This window comes from Manis javanica, chromosome 4, assembly GCF_040802235.1.
Source record: "Manis javanica isolate MJ-LG chromosome 4, MJ_LKY, whole genome shotgun sequence".
NCBI lineage: Eukaryota > Metazoa > Chordata > Mammalia > Pholidota > Manidae > Manis > Manis javanica.
The window spans coordinates 144,196,542-144,216,430 of NC_133159.1; the positions used below are offsets into that span (position 1 = coordinate 144,196,542).

Here is a 19,889-nt window from a genome sequence, read left to right on the forward strand (position 1 = left end):
AGCCCTACACAACCATGCACACGAAACAACCTGCCCAAGATCAAGTAACTGCTAAATAGAGAGTAGGAATCCAAACCTAGACAGTCTGGTTCCAGAGCCTTGAGTTGGAAAGACACTGAAAATGGCCAACATGTTTACTTTCTCTGTTAGTCCTTTAGTCTAAATCTGGCTGAACTAAAAATGAAATGTATATTAAAAAAAAAAAAGTAAAAAACTACTACCGAATTTTTATAGTCTGAAGATATTCTAGAATTTAGAAATGAAGACCAATCATTTACAACTCTAGAAAAAAATATGAGAAATGCATAACTTAGCACCAATGTACATTAAACCCATCTTCTCATCTATAGTCTATGGATTCTGACAGAATCTTAAAATTTAATGATTTCAGTAGATCCTGGAATTATCTTAATAACTTGTTATTACCCTAAGCTTTGTATAAATTGAGAGTTTGGTGGTTTTTAAAAAATTTTTATTATTGAATGTATTCACAAAAGAGAAGGCTCTAAAAGCATGACATAATGACCTGACATGTGTTCTTTGGAAAACTAAAATACATTATTCAAATGTTAGGTAATACAATTTCTAATAACACACCAGCCTTTGCGGGCAAAGAATTTAGTTAGGTATGACAATCACTTCTTTCAGGATAGTAACCTTCATTCCAAAATAGAGCCTAGAGCTTCTGTAATACTGATAAAACAAGAACAGCAATACAATCTCATTGCTTATCCAAAGAATGTGAGATACAAACAAGTTCAAGTTTAGCCTATGGGAGCAATGAGTCAGCACAGATCTATATGTACTACTAGAGTAACTTTTAAACCTTGTTTTCAAATAAATCCTTACTTGGAATGGCTAAGTTGGATCTCCTCTAGCTGAACCTCTGCTCTTCTCCCTATGCTATCTCCAGTTACCTTTCCCTGTAGTCCCTGAGGATACTTCCATGGAACAGTTTGAAACCCACACTTCTACTGGAACTAGATTTTAGGACAGGAAAAAGTATGGAACCAATCAAATAAGAGAAAATAACACAATAGCTTAAAACAATCACTCATTTCTTTCACTACATGAAAGCAAACAAAAGCTGAGTAATGTACAGCGCTCAAGCACTGTCAGTACGGTAGCCCTGGCAAGATAATAGAACTAAATTCTGGATACATCTTATCCCAACTCATTACCATGTATCTCACTGTCACTTGCCATCAGAATAGTCTCATATGAGATGGAAAAAATACCAAAATCTAACACACTGGGCTTAGAGCAGATGCACTATATATGTATGTTAACTTCAATCACTGGGAAATGACCAGAAATGCTTGCTCTATCCAGGCCATTCTCCCTTGGGTCTGAGATAAAAATGACATAAGTTCTAGCTAGACAAGCTGAAGAGGTGAGTGAATGCAGTATTTCTTAAAGTTTAAGTATTAAAAAAAATCTGCTACCATGGATTTTTTTCACTTTTAACAAGATCGAAAATTTAAACAACATTGCTTCATTTTTCCTCATAACTACCCACAAACTAAAAATAATCAGTAACACCAGGTCCAAGATTTAAGTAAATATTTTCAAACTTTTAGGCAGAACTCTTTCTATACTCCTTCTTGATCTATAGGGGCTGTTCCATATAAAAACCACAGAATACTCCATACCCTGCCATTGTTTTCTAACACAACTGCTGAGCAACAACAGGCTCTAGAATGCCATGCGATGCACTTTACATGCTGGTGTGGTGAGAGAGGCAGGCAGGAATAGGGAGGAGTATCTCTGACATGCAGTATAATCAAACACAAATATTATAGTGGACTCTAATTATTTCTTGTGAGAAACAGAATTAGGAAGAGAAGAGCTCAAGGCAGAATGACAAGCAAATAAAAGCTAAGTACATGGCTAAAATATACTTAGAATTTATCACATTCTGGGCTCTTTATGTGCCTTATCTCATTTATCTACCCAATAACAAGAGGAGTACAATAGGAAAGAAAAGATCCAATGGAAATTACTGCTAATTTTGACAATGTATTTTTGTAATTTTTCCAAGACACTAACTTGCCATGTTGTTTCTGAGATTTGTGTGGGAATGACTTAATTAAAATAGAAAAAAAATGAAGTGACTGTGTTTAAAAAAAAATCTATAAATAAATACTGCAGCGAATTGGACCTACCACTTGATCATGTTAGTAGTTTTTGTACTTGTACAACTGGCTCTGGAGAACCAAAGAAAGGAAAGGAAGACACAGAAACAAATGGGAGGAGAACTGGAATTCTCCTCGAGAAAAATTTGTATTTGAAGCTATCTCCGTTCTTCATAAAGGACACTCAAAGAGCAGGGACTGATTTAAAATTTTTAAATCTGAATGAATAATCCATGAATGACCACAGCACAGCAGGCAGGACAGAAATAAGAAGGCAGATTCTCCAAGAATGAGCATCATCAACTCACATTCTACTTGAAGTGACTGGAAGTTCCAGTGAAGCAGACAAAGAACCAGAGATCATTAGAAGTAAACAAAACCACCTATAACCTATACACTGATGCAAGGCCACTGAAATCTCAGCTTTGGAGGAAGAACAGTCTCCCTGTGATTACACTGGGGACTGATAACAAAGTTTCCAAACAGCTGGCCTTAAAATATTTCACAAAGTGGGCAGAAAAGTAAGAGGCAGCTCCTTCCCACTGCAATGTATTTCTAACATTGTTCAAAATAGCTGGCAACATGTCCCTGTTTTCCTGACAGAAGGCACTTATTGCTTGCTTGACAAGAAAGCCAACTCAGAGGCCTGAACTGCAGGGAAACCAATCAGAATCCCAACTGCAACCACACAAGCACAAACCTGTGACTCAGGTATTTCCCAGAAGCAAAGCTTTTTAAGAGTAATTTCCCCCCCAAGCTTCTGAACAAGATGTACATGTTAGAGCTGTAAAGGGAAGAGCATGTAACCTAATGACTAAAGCCAGCAACTAGGAAGCTTTAGGATGTTACTTAACACCTTTGTACACTTCCTTGAATATAAAAATTTCTCAGGAATGGGGTTTGGCTATAGAAGATAACAAACATGAAGTCTGTCATACATACAAAAAAAAAAAAAAACCCAAAAATTAAAGGTTGTTAAGATAGTAAGTACAGCAATATTAAGAGCACAGCCTCTGGAGATGACTCTGCCACTCACAGGCTACATGACCTTCGGTAAGTTACCTGATGCATCCATTCCTCAATTTCCTCACCTATAAAATGGGGGTAATAATAATAATGCCCAATGCATAACAGTTTTGTGAGGATCAAATAAGTTGACATATGTGAAGGGCTTAGAATAGTACCCGACAACTGGTAAGTACTGTATGTATTAGTTATTATTACTAATAAAGTAGCATTTATCTAAACTGACCTGAGCATAAAATAGCCAAATCACTATGAAGGGATGGGTATTACCAATAGGGAAGTAAATGTGCACAGTGACCAGGCTGCTCTACTATTAAAGGATCTAAAGGCTGACAATATGGACTAAACAAAAAAATCAAAACACAAAACAAGAAAAGGTAGGGGAATATCCATGCCTGGCCAAAACATTTTGCTGAAATTATCTTTCCAAATAGAGGGAGAATAAACTGCCCTAACGTGCTAGTCGAAAGCAAAGACCCAACACATAGGAAGACGCTCATGATGCTTCTTGCTTGCCTGGGCTATGGGACAGCAATGATTAAAAGATGCTGCAACCAAGGTTTTAGAACCTGTGAAACTCTGGAAAAGAGAAGTCCACACATTTGGAAGAGATTTTCCAAAATGACAACAAATGCGGAGTGACGTCCCTCAGGAAAAGGGAACTTCACTATGTATCTACACTGATATCTCACCATACACCATGAACCAGGACAGTGCCAAGTTATGAGTCTTCTGCATCTCTTTTTCTGAGTTGAAGTACTAACTCAGATAAAAATTGCTGATCAATTGCTTCTTCCTGTTTTTTCCCTTTGCCCCAACTTAATGACAAAAATTTCTGCTTATTTCTATAAAACATATGGAGATGTCATTTAGGAATCCCAAAACTTTCTTATTTTCTTCCTCAGACACAGCTCTGCTTGCAGTATCCTTTCTGGGCCCATTCCAAAAAGCTTTCTGGTATGGTTAGAATACAATTAATTATCCCTCCATTGTGTCCCAGGCATCTGTAATGGATCATTCAAACCACTTTATGAGACAAATTCTATAAATCAAAGCAAAATCTTTGAGTGAGGAAAAGGGCTTGCTGGCATCAGCCAGTCTTCTAGATGTCCTAGAATGGAATATAAAACCCAGTCAGTTTGCTCCCTTCTAGTAGTTAAAAGTGAGAGAACATACAAGGAATATTATTAATGCTCAGTAATATTAAGAGAATAATGGTATAATGGAATGGTAATAATACCCATCTAAATTAGGTATCATTTTCATTGCAGACATTCACCCTCTCTGACTAACCCTTCTTTGTGGAACAGAACACAAAGAAACAGCAAGATTCTCAGGACTTGCCCAAGATCACACAGTGACTCAGAAGCAAGACTATGTGACCAATGGTTAAGGCCAGCAACAAGGAAACTTGAGGAATGTCACTTAACTCCTTTGTACATCTCCCTGAATGTAAAATGGGAAAATATCTATTCCTATTTCTCAGGAATGTGGTTTGGACACAGAAGATAACAAATGTCAATGTTCTCCAGTATTGCCAAACCTCTTTAAAATGTTGTCACCTTTTAAAAAGCAACCCATCTAAACATATTTATACTTCTGTACTAGACAGGGAGGGAAAGAAGAGGCAGGAATTATTTACATTCTGTTAAAGCTACTTAAATGTAACAACGAATAACATATGCTTCAGTTCTAGTTCAAATGAACTAGAATCAAGGGACTTACAAGGTTGCAGAAATTTTGGAAAAGCGTAAGTAATTAATTAAAGTATGTTACAGGTTTGAAATACTAACTCAGATAAAAATTGCTGATCAATTGCTTCTCCCTGTTTTTTCCCTTTGCCCCAACTTAATTACAAAAAGGACCACAAGTGTACAAGAAGAAATTGAAAATCCTGCTTCTAAAAGAATGAAGAGTGAATGAAATTAAATGTCAATCATTACTATAGTTTTCTTAATAATGCTGAGACTTAAGAATGAAGACCTTGGCTTAGGGCCTAGAGAAGTGATTCAGCTTGTCCCTTACACAGTTAAACCATTGCTGACATTAGAGATTCTGACTTTACTAAGTGAGAACTTTTGAATAGTACCTAAAAGGATATTTATGAAGCTGCTTTTTTTTTGCATTCTGGGTAAGAAAGATACAAGCCATGAAAGAATACTACTTTAATTACAGCTAGTATGTATGAGGAGAAATACTGAATGGCAACCTGCATGCTACCTTCAAAGGAACAACTTGAAAGGTGAGAAAAAACAGTAACAGTTACTGGGGCTGAAAAGAAGAGATTGACATGGAAGACTGAACAAATACAATGGATTTGGTGAATGTTAAAGTAGTCTGCCTTAAAGCTTTCCTCTTTTAGCTCAATCTGCGTCATTCTGACTTTCCTTAAAGTTGTGTGGGAGAAAAGAGGAATGAAATTTTGCAAAGAACAGGGCTTAAGAAATATGTAGAGAAAAAATTCTGAAGGTAAAATTTTTATGAGAACTCTTTCTTCGTCCTATATGTGATATAAAAATAAATAGCTAGACAGCTCTTCTGTGGAGAGAAGAATCAAATTCCCCTTCTAGTAACAGAGTATCAGTTAATATAACATGAAAACCTGATTTATAATTCAACAAGGATTCTACTTGCCTTGCCTGCCTGCTACACAGATTTAAGAGAAACAATGAAGATGCTGTTTGGGGAATACAGAACCTAAGGGAGCACTATCCATCCACTCCATCATATTCAATTCTGGATTGAAAGGAAAGAAGATTGGCAGTTATTTTAAACATAGAGTTCACTGAAAATGGAAAGAGGGAAAAAAACAGATTTAAGGGAAGTCTAACCATCCACTTTTAAGAGCCCTGTTTGCATTAGCCACTTACATTATAACTAAAGAGTTGATATAAATCCTTAGAGGACTAATCTTAAATCAGAATTCAGAAATGCTAAAAAAATCAACAGTTCTGAGAAACAAGAAATTCACAACCTTGGTATAAAAACCCTTGAATAACTTCCATTCTTTTCCCCTGCTATGGGAAATCTGGGGTAACAAATTATAGTGAACATCTAGAATCAGCAGTTGCTTTTGAAGTCCCAAGGTTTTCACTTTGATTTCCTTCCTTCTAAGGAGACAGTGAGGGCCATTTAACCAGCTACCTCAGTGTAGCTTAACCCAGTCCAAAGAAAGATTACGCTGTCCAAGGAATAGAATATTCCCAACTACTATTATATGATCAACATTCTCACCATAATCACAAATGATCCTTCTCATTGTGGTCGAAACACAACAATGGTAAATTCAGCAACTTAACTACTATATATTGAGTCCCCAAAGGGCAGAGGACGTGTTTTATTCATCCTTATAGTCCTAGCACCCAGCATAGTGTCATCACATAGTTTGCAATCAATAAAAACATTTGCTGAAATAAAATGTTACCATGTAAAATGTCAGAGTCATCTTCAACAAAATCGATGTCTCTCAAGTCCCATTCTGCATAATTGTCAAACTCCTGTTTGGAGAAAAAAAATTCCCATCCCAAATCCATCAGTTTTGAGTTAATGCCTTTGCTTTAGAAGCAAACAGAAAATACACAAACACTTGTCAGAAAGTACTGAAGTACAAGGCCAGGATACTACCACAAGTAATACCAATTCATGGGAAAAGTCTGAAAGCTTGCAGGCAGTAGTGACAACAAAAAACAAGAAAAGTTATGAGTCCAGGAAAATAGCCATATCTTTTGTTCTAAAATTTAAAAATAGTCTATTCATAAACTCTAACCTAAGAAAATCTTACTCTGACTAGGCCTTCAACTATTTAGGTAAGAAAATTGTCTGCATTAAATCTTCTACCTTTTTACTACCTTCTGAGGGCTGTATTTATTCAATAATATTGTTTGTACAATTCAACGTATAGATTTGTTCATATTCTATGCAATGAGTACCATGAGTACCATTTGTAGGGGTAGTATCTGTGGGAGAGCTCTACATACCAGCTACCACGAACAAAATGCTGACCTGGGTGTTGCTAGCAGAATTGTTTGTAGTTTGCTTAAACTTTCAACCTATCTCCAGGCATATTTTAATTGTGGATCAGGTGATAAATCAAGAGACTTGCAACTACATTCACATGGCTTCTAACTCCATCTCTGAACAAGGAACATGTCGTTTTTATACACATTCATCATTCTTTATATACTTGTGAATACAGAACAGGGGTCAGAAAAATACAGCCTATGGACCAAAGTCAGCCCACTGCCTATTTTTGCAAATAAAGTTTTGCTGCAGCACAAGCCTGCTCACCTGTTTATGTATTATCTATCATGTATTGGGCATGATAATAGCAAAGTTTAGTTGCAGTGAGACTTTATGGTCTATAGAACCTAAAACATTTGCTATCTGGCTCTTAATGGAAAAAGTTTACCTACTGCTGATATAGTACAATCCTGAAACCCCGCTAGGTGTGGAATGAGATCCAGACTACAGAAACCTCACATCTACTAAGGAAGTAGGAGCCAACACCAACGTAACTTCAGGAGAAGGTTCTTGGTCTGAAGAACACATCTACATGTGTAATATTTACAAATGAGAAAAGGCACTCAAAAGAAAATGTATCTGCTTAAAGCTCTACATTACAATGTTTTGAAAAATCTCTTCTTAGTGGTATGGGTAAAAGATATATAAGCCTCTGAAAAAAAACAAGATTCTCCTACCTCAATGAAATCTGCTCGAGCTGGCATGTATCCTGCCATGTCCCGAGAAAGCAAGGAGTCAAAGGTAGGCCGGGGAGGGTCATCTGTAGCTGGAAGAATTTACAGGATTTCTTAGTTACTTAATATTGGCATGAAAAAAGTGACACAGAAATAGTCTGTATTTACCCTCTGAAATAGTTGTGTTTGGAGGACAGTATGTGAGAGAATGAATAAAATTCTAAAGACTTTTATGAAGGGAAAAGTGAAAAAGATAAAGTATTATGGAAACAGACTGATTTCCTGAAAAGGAAACAACTTAGCAAATCTTCTAAGTAAATATGGGGAAATTCCCTGATTTTTGCTTTCCTAACATGAGAGAAAACCAAGGATCTTTCCCTCAGTATTACTGAGCTTAAGTATTTCCCCTGTCTGCTTCAGCTTTCTTACCCCTTAGGGCCTATCTCACTTTACAAATCTCATCCAACAGAGAGGCAACAAACGAACAAAAAACCCAGTCGATTTGGAAGTTAGCTGGAATTGAGTCCTAGTTCAAATACCCAGCAGTCCCATGACCTTGCACAAATTATTCAATCTTTCTGAATCTCAGTTTCTTCACATGTTAAAACAAAAATATTTGCTTTGCCTTTCTCACTGGGTTGCTACGTGGAACAAACACCCTAATGAATGTAAGGACAAAGCACTAACACCAAAGTGTTATCCCGGCAGGTGGTATCATCAGGCTTTGCATTGATCAGTATGAAACCCCTTCTAGAGAGCATGAGGAAACAGAAGGGGGAAAGGAAAACATCCACATCCCATTACTTGTGCTCTGGGAGTCATTCAGGAAAGAGGTCCATTTATAATTCATCATGATTTTGGTTATGCTTTGTTAGAAGACCCACGAGTCCCTCAGCCATGTGAAATTAAAAAAAAAAGTTCACTATTACTGCCACAACCAAATAAAAAGAACAAATTGCTTCCTGGACTTAATACTTGGATAATTAATAATGAGTCAAATATTGGACTCTCTTAAATAACTAGTATCTATAATCATAAGCTCTCCAAAGGAACTGTAAAAAGGCTTGTCCTCACAATAGCATGGGGAGGTTGGCTCATTTTGGACATTTCATCTCACAGAAGCAAGCATTAAAGTTAACTGATAGGTTCAAGAGCCTTAGAGTGAGTGGAACCACATGCTGCATCCAGGTACCCTGACACCCAGTATAGAGCTCTGACCCATGGGATACATTCCCTTCCTTGTCCCATTATGGCCCTCCTAGTATCTGCCAGGCCAACTCTTCCTCCCTCCCACAAACTCTTCAGCTGCCCAAATCGTCACACCCCTATTTATCTACCACTGCAACATGGCCTAAGGATGAGTTAAGACCTTACCAACACAGGGAGGCACTTACAGTGAAATGGAATGGCTGTGTCAGCTGTTTTTGCCTCCTCTGCTTGCTTCAGGTTCAGCAGGGTAGATGCAAACAGAGGGTTATTGATGAAATGTTTCATATAGTGCTTCTCACACTCTTCCTTGGTCTTGGTACACATCTGGTTGGCTACATCTTGCCTACAGGAGTGTGAGACAAAGAGAAAAGGTAACCCTTTCATTTACACATAATGGTCAAAGCATGGTTTTTTCTTTACGTATGTTAAATCTCATCCATATACTGTCTGGAATTTGATACCACTAAACTGATATGGAGATGATATAAGAACAATGAGACGATTGTAAGCCTAGTATGGTGTAATCTGATGTTCCAAATTCTGCTATTCTAAGATATAGAAACAATATCTAAAAAGCTCTTTGCTTCCCACCAAAAGAAAGGAACGTCACTAGAGTATTTGTTAATTTCGCTGTGACCTAGGCCCCAGGGAAATAATTGCTCTAAGTAATGATAAGCCACTTCAGAACATTCAAAATATACGTAAGTATAGTTTTGTATTTGCATAATGTTTTATAGTTTACAAAACACTTTAAATGAACAAATATTTCTTTACAACAGCTCCCATGGTAGGCTAGAAACATTCACAACATAAGTTAATCCTAGTTTTAACTGTGTGGTATATTTACTAACTCAATTTCACAGATGAAAAAATGAGACCCAATGAGATTAAGAAACTTGCTCAAAAACATAAAGTACTTAAGTGACAAAGCCAGACTTTGTACGTAAGACCCCTGACTCCTGGCATGGATGATGGAGACGGGGAGATGAAGTCCCTCAAAATACCCTTGCAGCCTCTCTTTCTCAGCACTTCACTGGTCCTTCTCCCAACACATTACTACGCTCTGCTTCATGTACTTCAATTACCCATATATATATTGATTCCTCTACGTGACCATAAGCTTCCTGAAGGCAGGATACATCTCACGATTCTTAGGTCTAGCACCCTCCACCACGCTTAGTGCTTCATCCATAGTGGATTAACAATAGTCCTTTTTGTAGTCTTTACTAAGAGGGAAGGGGGACAGGGAGGCTAGGCCATTTCAGCAAAAAATGAAGAACTTTTATCTTCTTTGGTATTCCCCATGGTAGACAGTATTTTATGATGTCTGATAAATGCTGAATGAATACAAACCAAACGGTAACTAAACTCAAGTCTCCTTCTTCAGGGCCCTGGACATAAAGGAGGCAATGTAATATATTCTACTAACATCAGGACAGATGATATTTATTTGGTAGTCAAGACAGGTAGGAAAAGAGTCCATACACTAATAAGCTGTGTGATAAGAAATCATTTTAACTCCCTAAGCTTCAGATTCTTTGTAAACAAAACATATTTAATAGTGCCTCTGCTATCTAGTTTACAAAATGAAATCATCAGTGTGAAAGTACTTCCAAAAGGTAAAAATAAAAGTGGTGGTGTTATTAGTGAGTGGTGTTGTCTCCTAGAAACGACAGCAAAGAGTGCAGTTCAATTCTGCCAAACTGGACTAAGGCAGGTACCTACAAGCTAAAAACAGGGAATGCAAATAATAAGCCTGTTAAACTTGAGTCTCAGGTAAGCTATGGCTATTTACCTAAAGCCTGACTCACTTAAATTATGATAGCATCTATAGCCAAGAAAAATTCAAAAAATCAGAAAGGGATACTAACAAGCAATCTAAACTTTCCCACTATTCAGAAAGGAATAACCAACCTTCCCCAGCTGAGACATCCAAAGTGATGGCCAGTGTTGGGTCACTAAACATCATAAATCCATGTGAGGCGTTTTAGCCTTGGAAAATAATGTGCAGAGGGGAAGTCGACTTGTCTCTAAGTCACAGGTCAATAGAAAAGCAACATATGGCCCCCAAAGCCCTCTTCTGAGGCTCCTCCCTTTACCTTCCAACAGCACCTTTTCTGAGCCCACTAGGGCAAGACAACGCCTCAGACCAAGCTCTTACCAATTTCCAAAGCCACAATCCATCACAGCTTCTAAAAGGGCCATTTCTTCTTGAGCAGTCCAGCTGGGGTCAAGAACAGGAAAATCTGAGGTCTAAGGAGGAAAATGTTTTGCCTAAGAACAGATATAGAAATGGAACCCAGAAACCCACAAAGTAATACTAATTTCAAATGATGTCATTCTTATGATATTGAGAGGTACCTAAAGTACATTCTTACTAGTTGTTCACCACTCCCCCATTTCTACCATTAGCTGCAATGAAGTTCAATAAATATTTTCACCCATAAATGCCATGTAACTCATTACATGTAAATATTGCACTATGTTCCCATTTAGCTAAGAAAAAGGGGAATACAAATGTGTATATTTATAGTTTTTAAATCCCACATTTAAAAAAAATGGTTAACTATAGGGGAAGGAGAGAGAAAATGGGATGGAAAGGACAGGGAAAGAAGTTATGCCTCTCTGAAGATTTCCTGTTCTGTGTATCTGACTGAAAATATAAATAATATACATTAATTGTTAAAATTTAAAATGTAAGAATCAAAAGCAAAATGTAACAAATAAACCTATGAATTAACTGTAAGGCATAACCACACAGAAAGAAACTATCCTAAGTGACTTTAGAACACAGTAATTTGATTATGTATCTTTGGTAGAATATACCTTAAGAGGAACTACCAAAAAAAACCCAAAAAATCTGAAAATGTTTTCAGTACTGTTGTTACAGTTATCCTGAGATTATTGTATGTGGATGTATTACGGGAAAATGTAACTGTTGGAATCACTGGGTAGTGGGATTTCTGGCTTGGGAAATAAAACATAATAGATGTAGGTCTATGAAGTTATGTAAAAACCTTGCAGGCTTGAATTGCAGGCTTTGAACTGAAAGTTTTGGCATGAACTCAGGATGTACGTGTCTTAAAAAGAATAGTTCCTAACACTTTTCAAGAAAAGGTCTAGAAACAGAGACCAACCCAATAGCAATGGACACTCTAGTGTCCAGTATGCAATTCCTATTTACCGCTAAAGATATCAGGGATCTTTGAAGAAAAATCTGATTCTAGGTTTGAGTTAGCAAATATAAAAGACAAGACTGGAACGTTCTGTCATATTGGAATACTATATGGGTCATGTCAAAAGGATTCAGAGGCCAAGTTGTGGAGGCTCCCACAAACAGAAAATGGAACATTCTGAGCATTAATAAGGAAAATAATAAAAAGGACTGAATCAGATCAAACATGCAAAATATCTAGAGGATGCTGAACCAACTCATAGTTTCAAAACTAACAAATAAAGTGAAATAATCATGTATTTATCCTGCCTTTCCTGTACAAATTTCACCTCAAGGTGGCCACATAATGAAGTTTCTTTTTATAGAATTATTTTAACTCATAAATTAAGAGTTATTAAATTAAACGATAAATATTTTGCTATCCCCAATGAATAGATCTATACAATGATCATAAATGAATCTGATGTAGCCACTATATGTAACTACCAATTCATAGGAAACACAAGACAGAAGAACGTGTTAATCAGCAAAACCCAGACTGTATGAACATCTCTAAGACAAACCACCTAGGTTTTTAAGAAGCCAAATAAATTACATGAAATAAGAGAGAAAGTGAGGGAAGGGGGATAGGAAGAGGGAGAATCTACAAAACAGAAAATACATAAGAGGCAACCAACTGCAATGCATGGACTGTATTTGTATTCCAAATAGAACAAAAGGTAAAAATGAATTTTATGATATCACTGTACACTCATGATGTCCACTAAAATAACTAAAATGAAAAAACTGACAATATCCAAAGTTGAAAAGTATGTAATACACTGCTAGCAGAGGTGTAAAATAATATACGCACTGTAGAAACTTTGAGTTTCTTAAAAGTTAAATACATGTAATCACTTATTCTATGACTCAGCAATTTCAATCCTAAATATTTTTCCAAGAAAATGAAAATGTATGTCCACAGAAAGCCTTATACAAGTATGTTCATTACAGTTTTATTTGTAATAGCCAAGAACTAGGCAAAGCCCAGATGTCCATCAACAGGAGAATTGATAAACAAACTGTTATATTCATATCATGGACCACTACTCAGTAACAAAAAAGAATGAACTACTACCCTCCTACACTGTTGGTGGGAATGTAAATTGGTGCAACCATTGTGGAAAGCAACATGGAAGTTCCTCAAAAAACTAAAAATAGAAATACCATTTGACCCAGTCAATTTAGGAATTACCCAAAGAAAGTAAGATCCCTGATTCAAAAAGACATATGCACCCCTATGTTTACTGCAGCACTATTTACAATAGCCAAGATATGGAAGCAACCTAAGTGTCCATCAATAGATGAATGGATAAAGAAGATGCGGTACATATACACAATGGAATATTATTCAGCCATAAAAAGAAAACAAATCCTATCACTTGAAACAACATGGATTAATCTAGAGGGTATTATGCTCAGTGAAATAAGCCAGGTGGAGAAAGACAAGTACCAAATGATTTCACTCATCTATGAAGTATAAGAACAAAGAAAAAACTGAAGGAACAAAACAGCAGCAGACTCACAGAACCCAAGAATGGACTAACAGTTACCAAAGGGAAGGGACTGGGGAGGATGGGTGGGAAGGGAGGGATAAGAGGGGAAAGGGGGCATTAAGATTAGCACATGTAATATAGTGGGGGGGGGCACGGGGAGGGCTGTACAACACAGAGAAGACAAGTAGTGATTCTATAGCATCTTACTACGCTGATGGACAGTGACGGTAATGGGGTATGTGGTGGGGACCTGATAATGGGGGGAGTTTAGTGACCATAATGTTGCTCATGTAACTGTACATTAATGATACAACAACAACAAAACACTGTCAAAAAAAACCAAACAAAGCAAAACAGAAGGAACAAAACAGCAGCAGACTCACAGACACCAAGAATGGACTAGTGGTTACCAAAGGGAAGGGGTTAGGAGGGTGAGTGGGGAGGGAAAAGGAGATTAAGGGGCACAATAATTCATAATTACAATATAGGTTGTTCACAGGACAGTAGTACAGTACAGAATGGTTAATAATTCTGTAACATCTTACTACATTGATGGGCAGTGATGGCACTGGAGGGGGTGCTTGATATGGGTGGTTGAACCACTGTGTTGTCTATTTAAAACCATCACTGTTCTGTATTTGAAACCATCATAACATTGTGTATCAGTGATACTTTTAATAAAAAAAAAAAGAATGAAGTACTACACAACATGAATCAAGGTGAAAAACATGCTGAGTGAAAGAAATCAGAAACAAAAGTACATACTGTATGAATCCATTTTCATAGTAGTTGTGGAATATACAAAATTGATCTATGATAATAATATCAGAACAGTGATTGTTTCAGGGGTGAACAAGGGAAGATATTTTTTAAAGGCTTTTATGAGATGACTGGAGAAATGTGAAACATGACTTGAATACTTTAATGCTTTAGGGAGATCGGATAAAACACTTATAAATGAAATGATACAATATCTGGGGGATTTGCTTCAAAATAATCTGGAGAGGTGGGGCTTTAGGAGATACAAGATAGGCCATGATTTGGTAATTTTAAATGTCAGTGACAGAAAATTTGTTATGTTTGGTAGTCCTCCATGATTATCTCCTAGAACTCACATCCTTGTGTGGTCCCTTCCCATTTATCGGCTGGACCTGTGACTTACTTTAGAAGGCTTGGCAGCTTCCACTTCTGCACTCTTGGGATCCCTGAACCACCATGGGAGAAATCTAGACTCCTTGCAGAAAAGGCCATGTGGAGAAGCCACACAGAGAGGGAGAGACCCTAAGGATACCTGGAGAGCCAACGCCTGAGGCTGTTACGACGTTTCGGCTAATGCTTCACTAATTCAAACTACCCTGAGATTCTAGCCACAGCACATCACATGGAACAGAAAGCTACCCTCACCATGCCCCATCTGAATTCCTGATCCACAAAACTGGGAAATAAATGGTTGTTATTTTAAGCCAGTTTTGAGGTAACAGTTAGGTAGCAAAAGTTAACTGACACACCATTCTCTCTTAATGTATGCTTGATATTTTCTATAGTAAGTTAAAAAAAACGGACAGTTTTCAGATTGGAAAGACATTTAGAAATTGTTTTAACTTTTGTTAAAAACAAAAAAAAATTTCTGATTTGTGAAATTACACTATAAGCAAAACATTTTTATCTGAGCAAGTACTATGAATATGCCTAGCACAAAAGGTCTTAGAGAACCAAACTAGAAATTTCAGAGTCTATGTCTATATTAAATTTATTATAATCTTTCAATCTGGCAAGTACGATAAATTCATGTAAATATAATACCTCATCACTGAAGAGCCCATGTTATTTCTAAAACTGGGTATTTTAGAGTATTTGTTAGCCCTCACAAACTTTACTGTGAGATAAACGAGAAAGACTTTCTACAGCAAAAAAATAAATGGGAGTAAGGCAGTTTTTCTTAGAGTTCAATCAGTGTCATTCAATTCCTGGACCCAATCTCAGTCCTACTAAACCAAATTTCTAACAGCAGGACCTAGGAATCTACAATTTCAAAAGCTCCCAGGTGGTTCTTAGGCACTGAAGTTTAAGAATCACTGGTATAAAGGGTGTGGCAGAAAGAGGTGCCTTGACTTGTTCAAGGTTCTAAGAATTATAAGACAAAAATAGACATAGAACTCAGAAATCTTGATTAATGCACCACCCACCACAGCATGAGTAACTTCTAAAAATATAGCACTGTGAGATGACAAAAGTACTGAAAACCACTTAATGTTTTCTGAGACTTCATATGTAAAAACACAAGGCTTTATGTGTAGAAAGCCAAAATTTGGTCATCATTCCTACAGACTGATTCTTTTTCCTTATCTGGGAATATATGACTGACAGAAAAAAGGGAGTATTAGTAACTTCCAAAAGCTCCTGAGAGTAAAGGACAGAGTTTCGAAATGTGTTTGTATGGGTGTTGAAAATGTGAGAAAAGGATGATGTCATCAGAATAAAGTGGACTTGGAGTGAAATTTAGTGCTTTCAGCATTATACAGAAGGCATGGCGCCCAGAACAGCTAAAGAGAGCTCATGGTCAACTTTCCTACAGTGGATAATCATCAAACTACCCAACCTAAATTACCATTTAAGGAAATATTTCCACAATTCAAATGAATAAATTTTAATTCTGGTTCTAGGCATTCTAGTGTGAATTTGGGAAGAAAAAAACAGATCTGATGATCTGATAACCTTGCCAAAATGAACTCAAAGCCAGATAGCTGCTTTGACCACACTCTGCCAACCCTTCATTTTGCAATTAATAAAAGGGAAAATAATGTATTCATATGAAAAGATGCTCCACATCACATGTTACCAGACAAATACCAATTAAAATGATACCAGTATATAGTTATTAGAATGGCCAAAATCCACAACACCGACAACATCAAATGCTGGCGAGGATGTGAAGCAACAGGAACTCTCATTCATTGTTGGTGAGAATGCAAAATGGTACAGCCACTTTGGAAAACAGTTCAGCAGTTTCTTACAAGACTAAACATTCTTTTACCATGTAATACACCAATCACATTACCTCTTACCCAAAAGAGTTGAAAACTTCTATCCATACAAAAACCTGCACATGGATGTTTATAGTAGCTTTATTCATAACAGCCAAAACTTAGAAACAACCAAGATGTCTTTCAGTATGTGAATGGATAAACTGGTAAATCCAGACAATGGAATATTATTCAGCACTAAAAAGAAATGAGTTATCAAGCCATGAAAAGGCTTGGAGGAAACTTAAATGCATATTATTAACTGAAAGAAGCCAATCTGAATGATACTATATGATTCTAACTAAAAGGCAAAACTATGGAGACCATAAAAAGATCAGTGGTTACCAGAGGTTGTGGGGATGGATGCACAGGCAGAGCACTGAGGATTTTTAGGGCCATGAAACTACTCTGTATACTATAATGGTGATATTATATACTTACACAAACCTACACCAAGGTTTGTGTAAGTACACCAAGAATGAATGCTAAGATACACCGTGGACTTTGGATGATAATATGATAATTGTGTGTCAGTATAGGTTCATCAACTGTAACAACTGTACCACTCTGGTGGGGGATGCTGATAATGGGAGAGGCTACATTTTAGGGGCCGAGGATATATGAGAAATCTTTGTACTTTCTACTCAGGTGTGCTATGAACCTCTGATTGCTTTAAAACAAAGTCTAATATTAAAAAAATTTATTCCAAGTCTTACAATTAATGGAGAAACTATTTAGAAGACTGAAGGTGTTTAGAGAAAGGTAAGCCAGTTGGCTGCAAGATCTCTTACTGAGGAGCATTTCTTTGATTAATTCATTCATTATGGACCAGGATCCACCTCTCAGCATTACAGGTCCAGAAACTCATCTTAAACAGGACCCCACAGATAATCAGACTCAGAGATGCTAAAATTAACTTTTTTTAAACTTTCAAAAGCCTGAAGTAGATATACTATGGCACTAGTAAATACAGTTGGCAGAATTCTAAAGTTGTCCCTCTTTCCCCACAAGATTCTTGTCCCCTGACTATTCAATTAAATACTAAGTACATATTGTTGTGAAGGGACACTGCCAATGGGATTAAGACACTAATCAGCTGACCTGGGAGATTAGCTTTGATTATCCAGGTGAGCCCAATGTTACAACATATTAACAGAAGTAGAAGTAGAAGAGGGAGACAGAAAAGTCAGATTCAGCACAGGAGAGGTAAGAGAAAAACTCCAAGCATTTCATCAATAACCCTCAAGGACTCCTTGTCATTGCTGGCTTTGAATATGGAGAAAGGGGGTGAGGAGCTCTAGAGGCTGAGAGCAAGCCCTAGACAACAGTCAATAGGAAACAGCAGCATCAGTCCTACAACTCAAGGGCAGTGAATTCTGTCAACAACCTGAATGAGAATGGAAGTGGACTGGAAGCAGCTTCTTCCTCAGGGCCCCTAGATAAAAGCCCAGGCAGCCAACACCTTCATTTCAGCCTATGGGACCAAGAGAAACCAGATGAACCTTAATGATCTTTGGACCTATAGATCTGTGAGATGATAAACTTGCATTGTTTTAAGCCACTTAATCTTTGTTATGTGATTGTTATGGCAGCAAGAAAAATGAATCCAAGAGTCAATAGATTAGTCCACAATGTGAAATTACTGTCAAGTAGCCCAACCAGCATTCTTTCCTATAAAGAAAACTATATGGGAGACCAAATGAAGAAAACTACTTGGTCAATTAGGAGTTATGTTCTATTACTGACAAAAATATCTTAACAAAAAACTATAAATACCTGTCAGGCAGACCAGATACTGACTTTGGCTTATTAAAGTGTCCATTCCTCCTGGCTAGAGCTTGGAAAGACACTACAACACCTGTCTCACATTTCTTCTTTAGAGGTGGCAATATAATCAACCAAATTACAGCCAAGTCTTATTCTAGCCTATAAGCCAGTCTGTCTCTCCAAAGTGACTTTATGTATTATATCATTCAGTTCATTCATTTTATAACTTACGTCAGAGGACAACAAATTTCCCCAAGGCAGGGAGATGTAGTACCAGATAAAAACTTCATCACTGCCCACATGAACTACATAAGCCAAAACACAGTGACAACACATTTATTGTGTTTATCAATGAACCTGAAAAGCAGCATACCTATTATCCTTATCTCAAAAACTACTTCTTTAAATTCCTCCTAAATTTTTAACAAAAATCTGAGTATATACAATAATTTTTGGACTTAGATGCTTTAGTAGATCCATAAAACCCTAAAACACTTACGGGGTAATGATTACTTAATTCACAAGAAGAGAAAAGAGAAGGAAAAGAGGTATTTGGAGTTGAAAAAAATGAATTCCCAGTACAATACTTGAAAAATGAATGGAAATTCCCTGCAACTTCATCATTACCATTATTTCATAAGTATGATCACTTTGATGTTTCTTGTACTCAAATCCTCGAGTGAAACACTGCAAAAGAAAGGAAAACTAAGTCACACAAAGCTGCTTTTTGAAATGCTTTGTTAAATAATTTTAAAAGATGCTTTGGGGTACTCTACTACTATAATGAGTTTCTAAGAACTCATTTAATCTTCTCTGCAGCCACAACAGGATGGTTATATTCATGATAACATCTTTTCAGTGGCCCTCACAGAGAAAAAAAACAATAATCTGCAGTAAAGATTTTTTCCTAGTACCACTTCCCCTTTGATAAGAAGATATACCCTGGAATCAGACTGCCTAAATTTGAATCCTATATACATATGCATACTTACTGTACTTCAGCAATTCTAAGACAACATATTTTTTCTTATTTTAAAACTCTGAAGTGAGGATTCATCATACAATAAAAAGTATATTACAATTCCCATCAGCCATCTTTACATTTTAACATTTCTGAAATTGGGAAGCTTTTTATAATAAGTAGCATCATTGTATCCAATAAAATACAGTATTTGCTGTGTGACCTTGAGCATATTATTTAACCTCTTTGCCTTAAGTTTCCTCTGTAAAATGCGGATACTAATCATACTCCATAGGAGTATAGTGATGATTTAAGTTAATTCATGTAAAGTATTCAAAACAGTACCTGACACAGAGTAAAGCAC

The 19,889-nt window shown here is 36.8% G+C and overlaps 1 protein-coding gene across 2 annotated transcripts in view; it reads right to left on the bottom strand.

The window, feature by feature from the left end:
- Positions 1-19,889, bottom strand: part of TADA2A (transcriptional adaptor 2A) — a 44,360-nt gene that overhangs the window by 16,353 nt on the left and 8,118 nt on the right. Inside the window, exons 4-8 of one of the 2 annotated variants that reach the window (XM_017657977.3) lie at positions 19,192-19,251; positions 11,226-11,317; positions 9,250-9,407; positions 7,859-7,947; positions 6,586-6,658 (exon numbers count right to left, since the gene is read on the bottom strand). In XM_017657977.3, coding sequence (XP_017513466.1) covers positions 6,586-6,658; positions 7,859-7,947; positions 9,250-9,407; positions 11,226-11,317; positions 19,192-19,251 — 472 coding nt within the window. The remainder of the gene's footprint in view (positions 1-6,585; positions 6,659-7,858; positions 7,948-9,249; positions 9,408-11,225; positions 11,318-19,191; positions 19,252-19,889) is intronic. The other variant, XM_073235282.1, reaches the window with a different exon arrangement.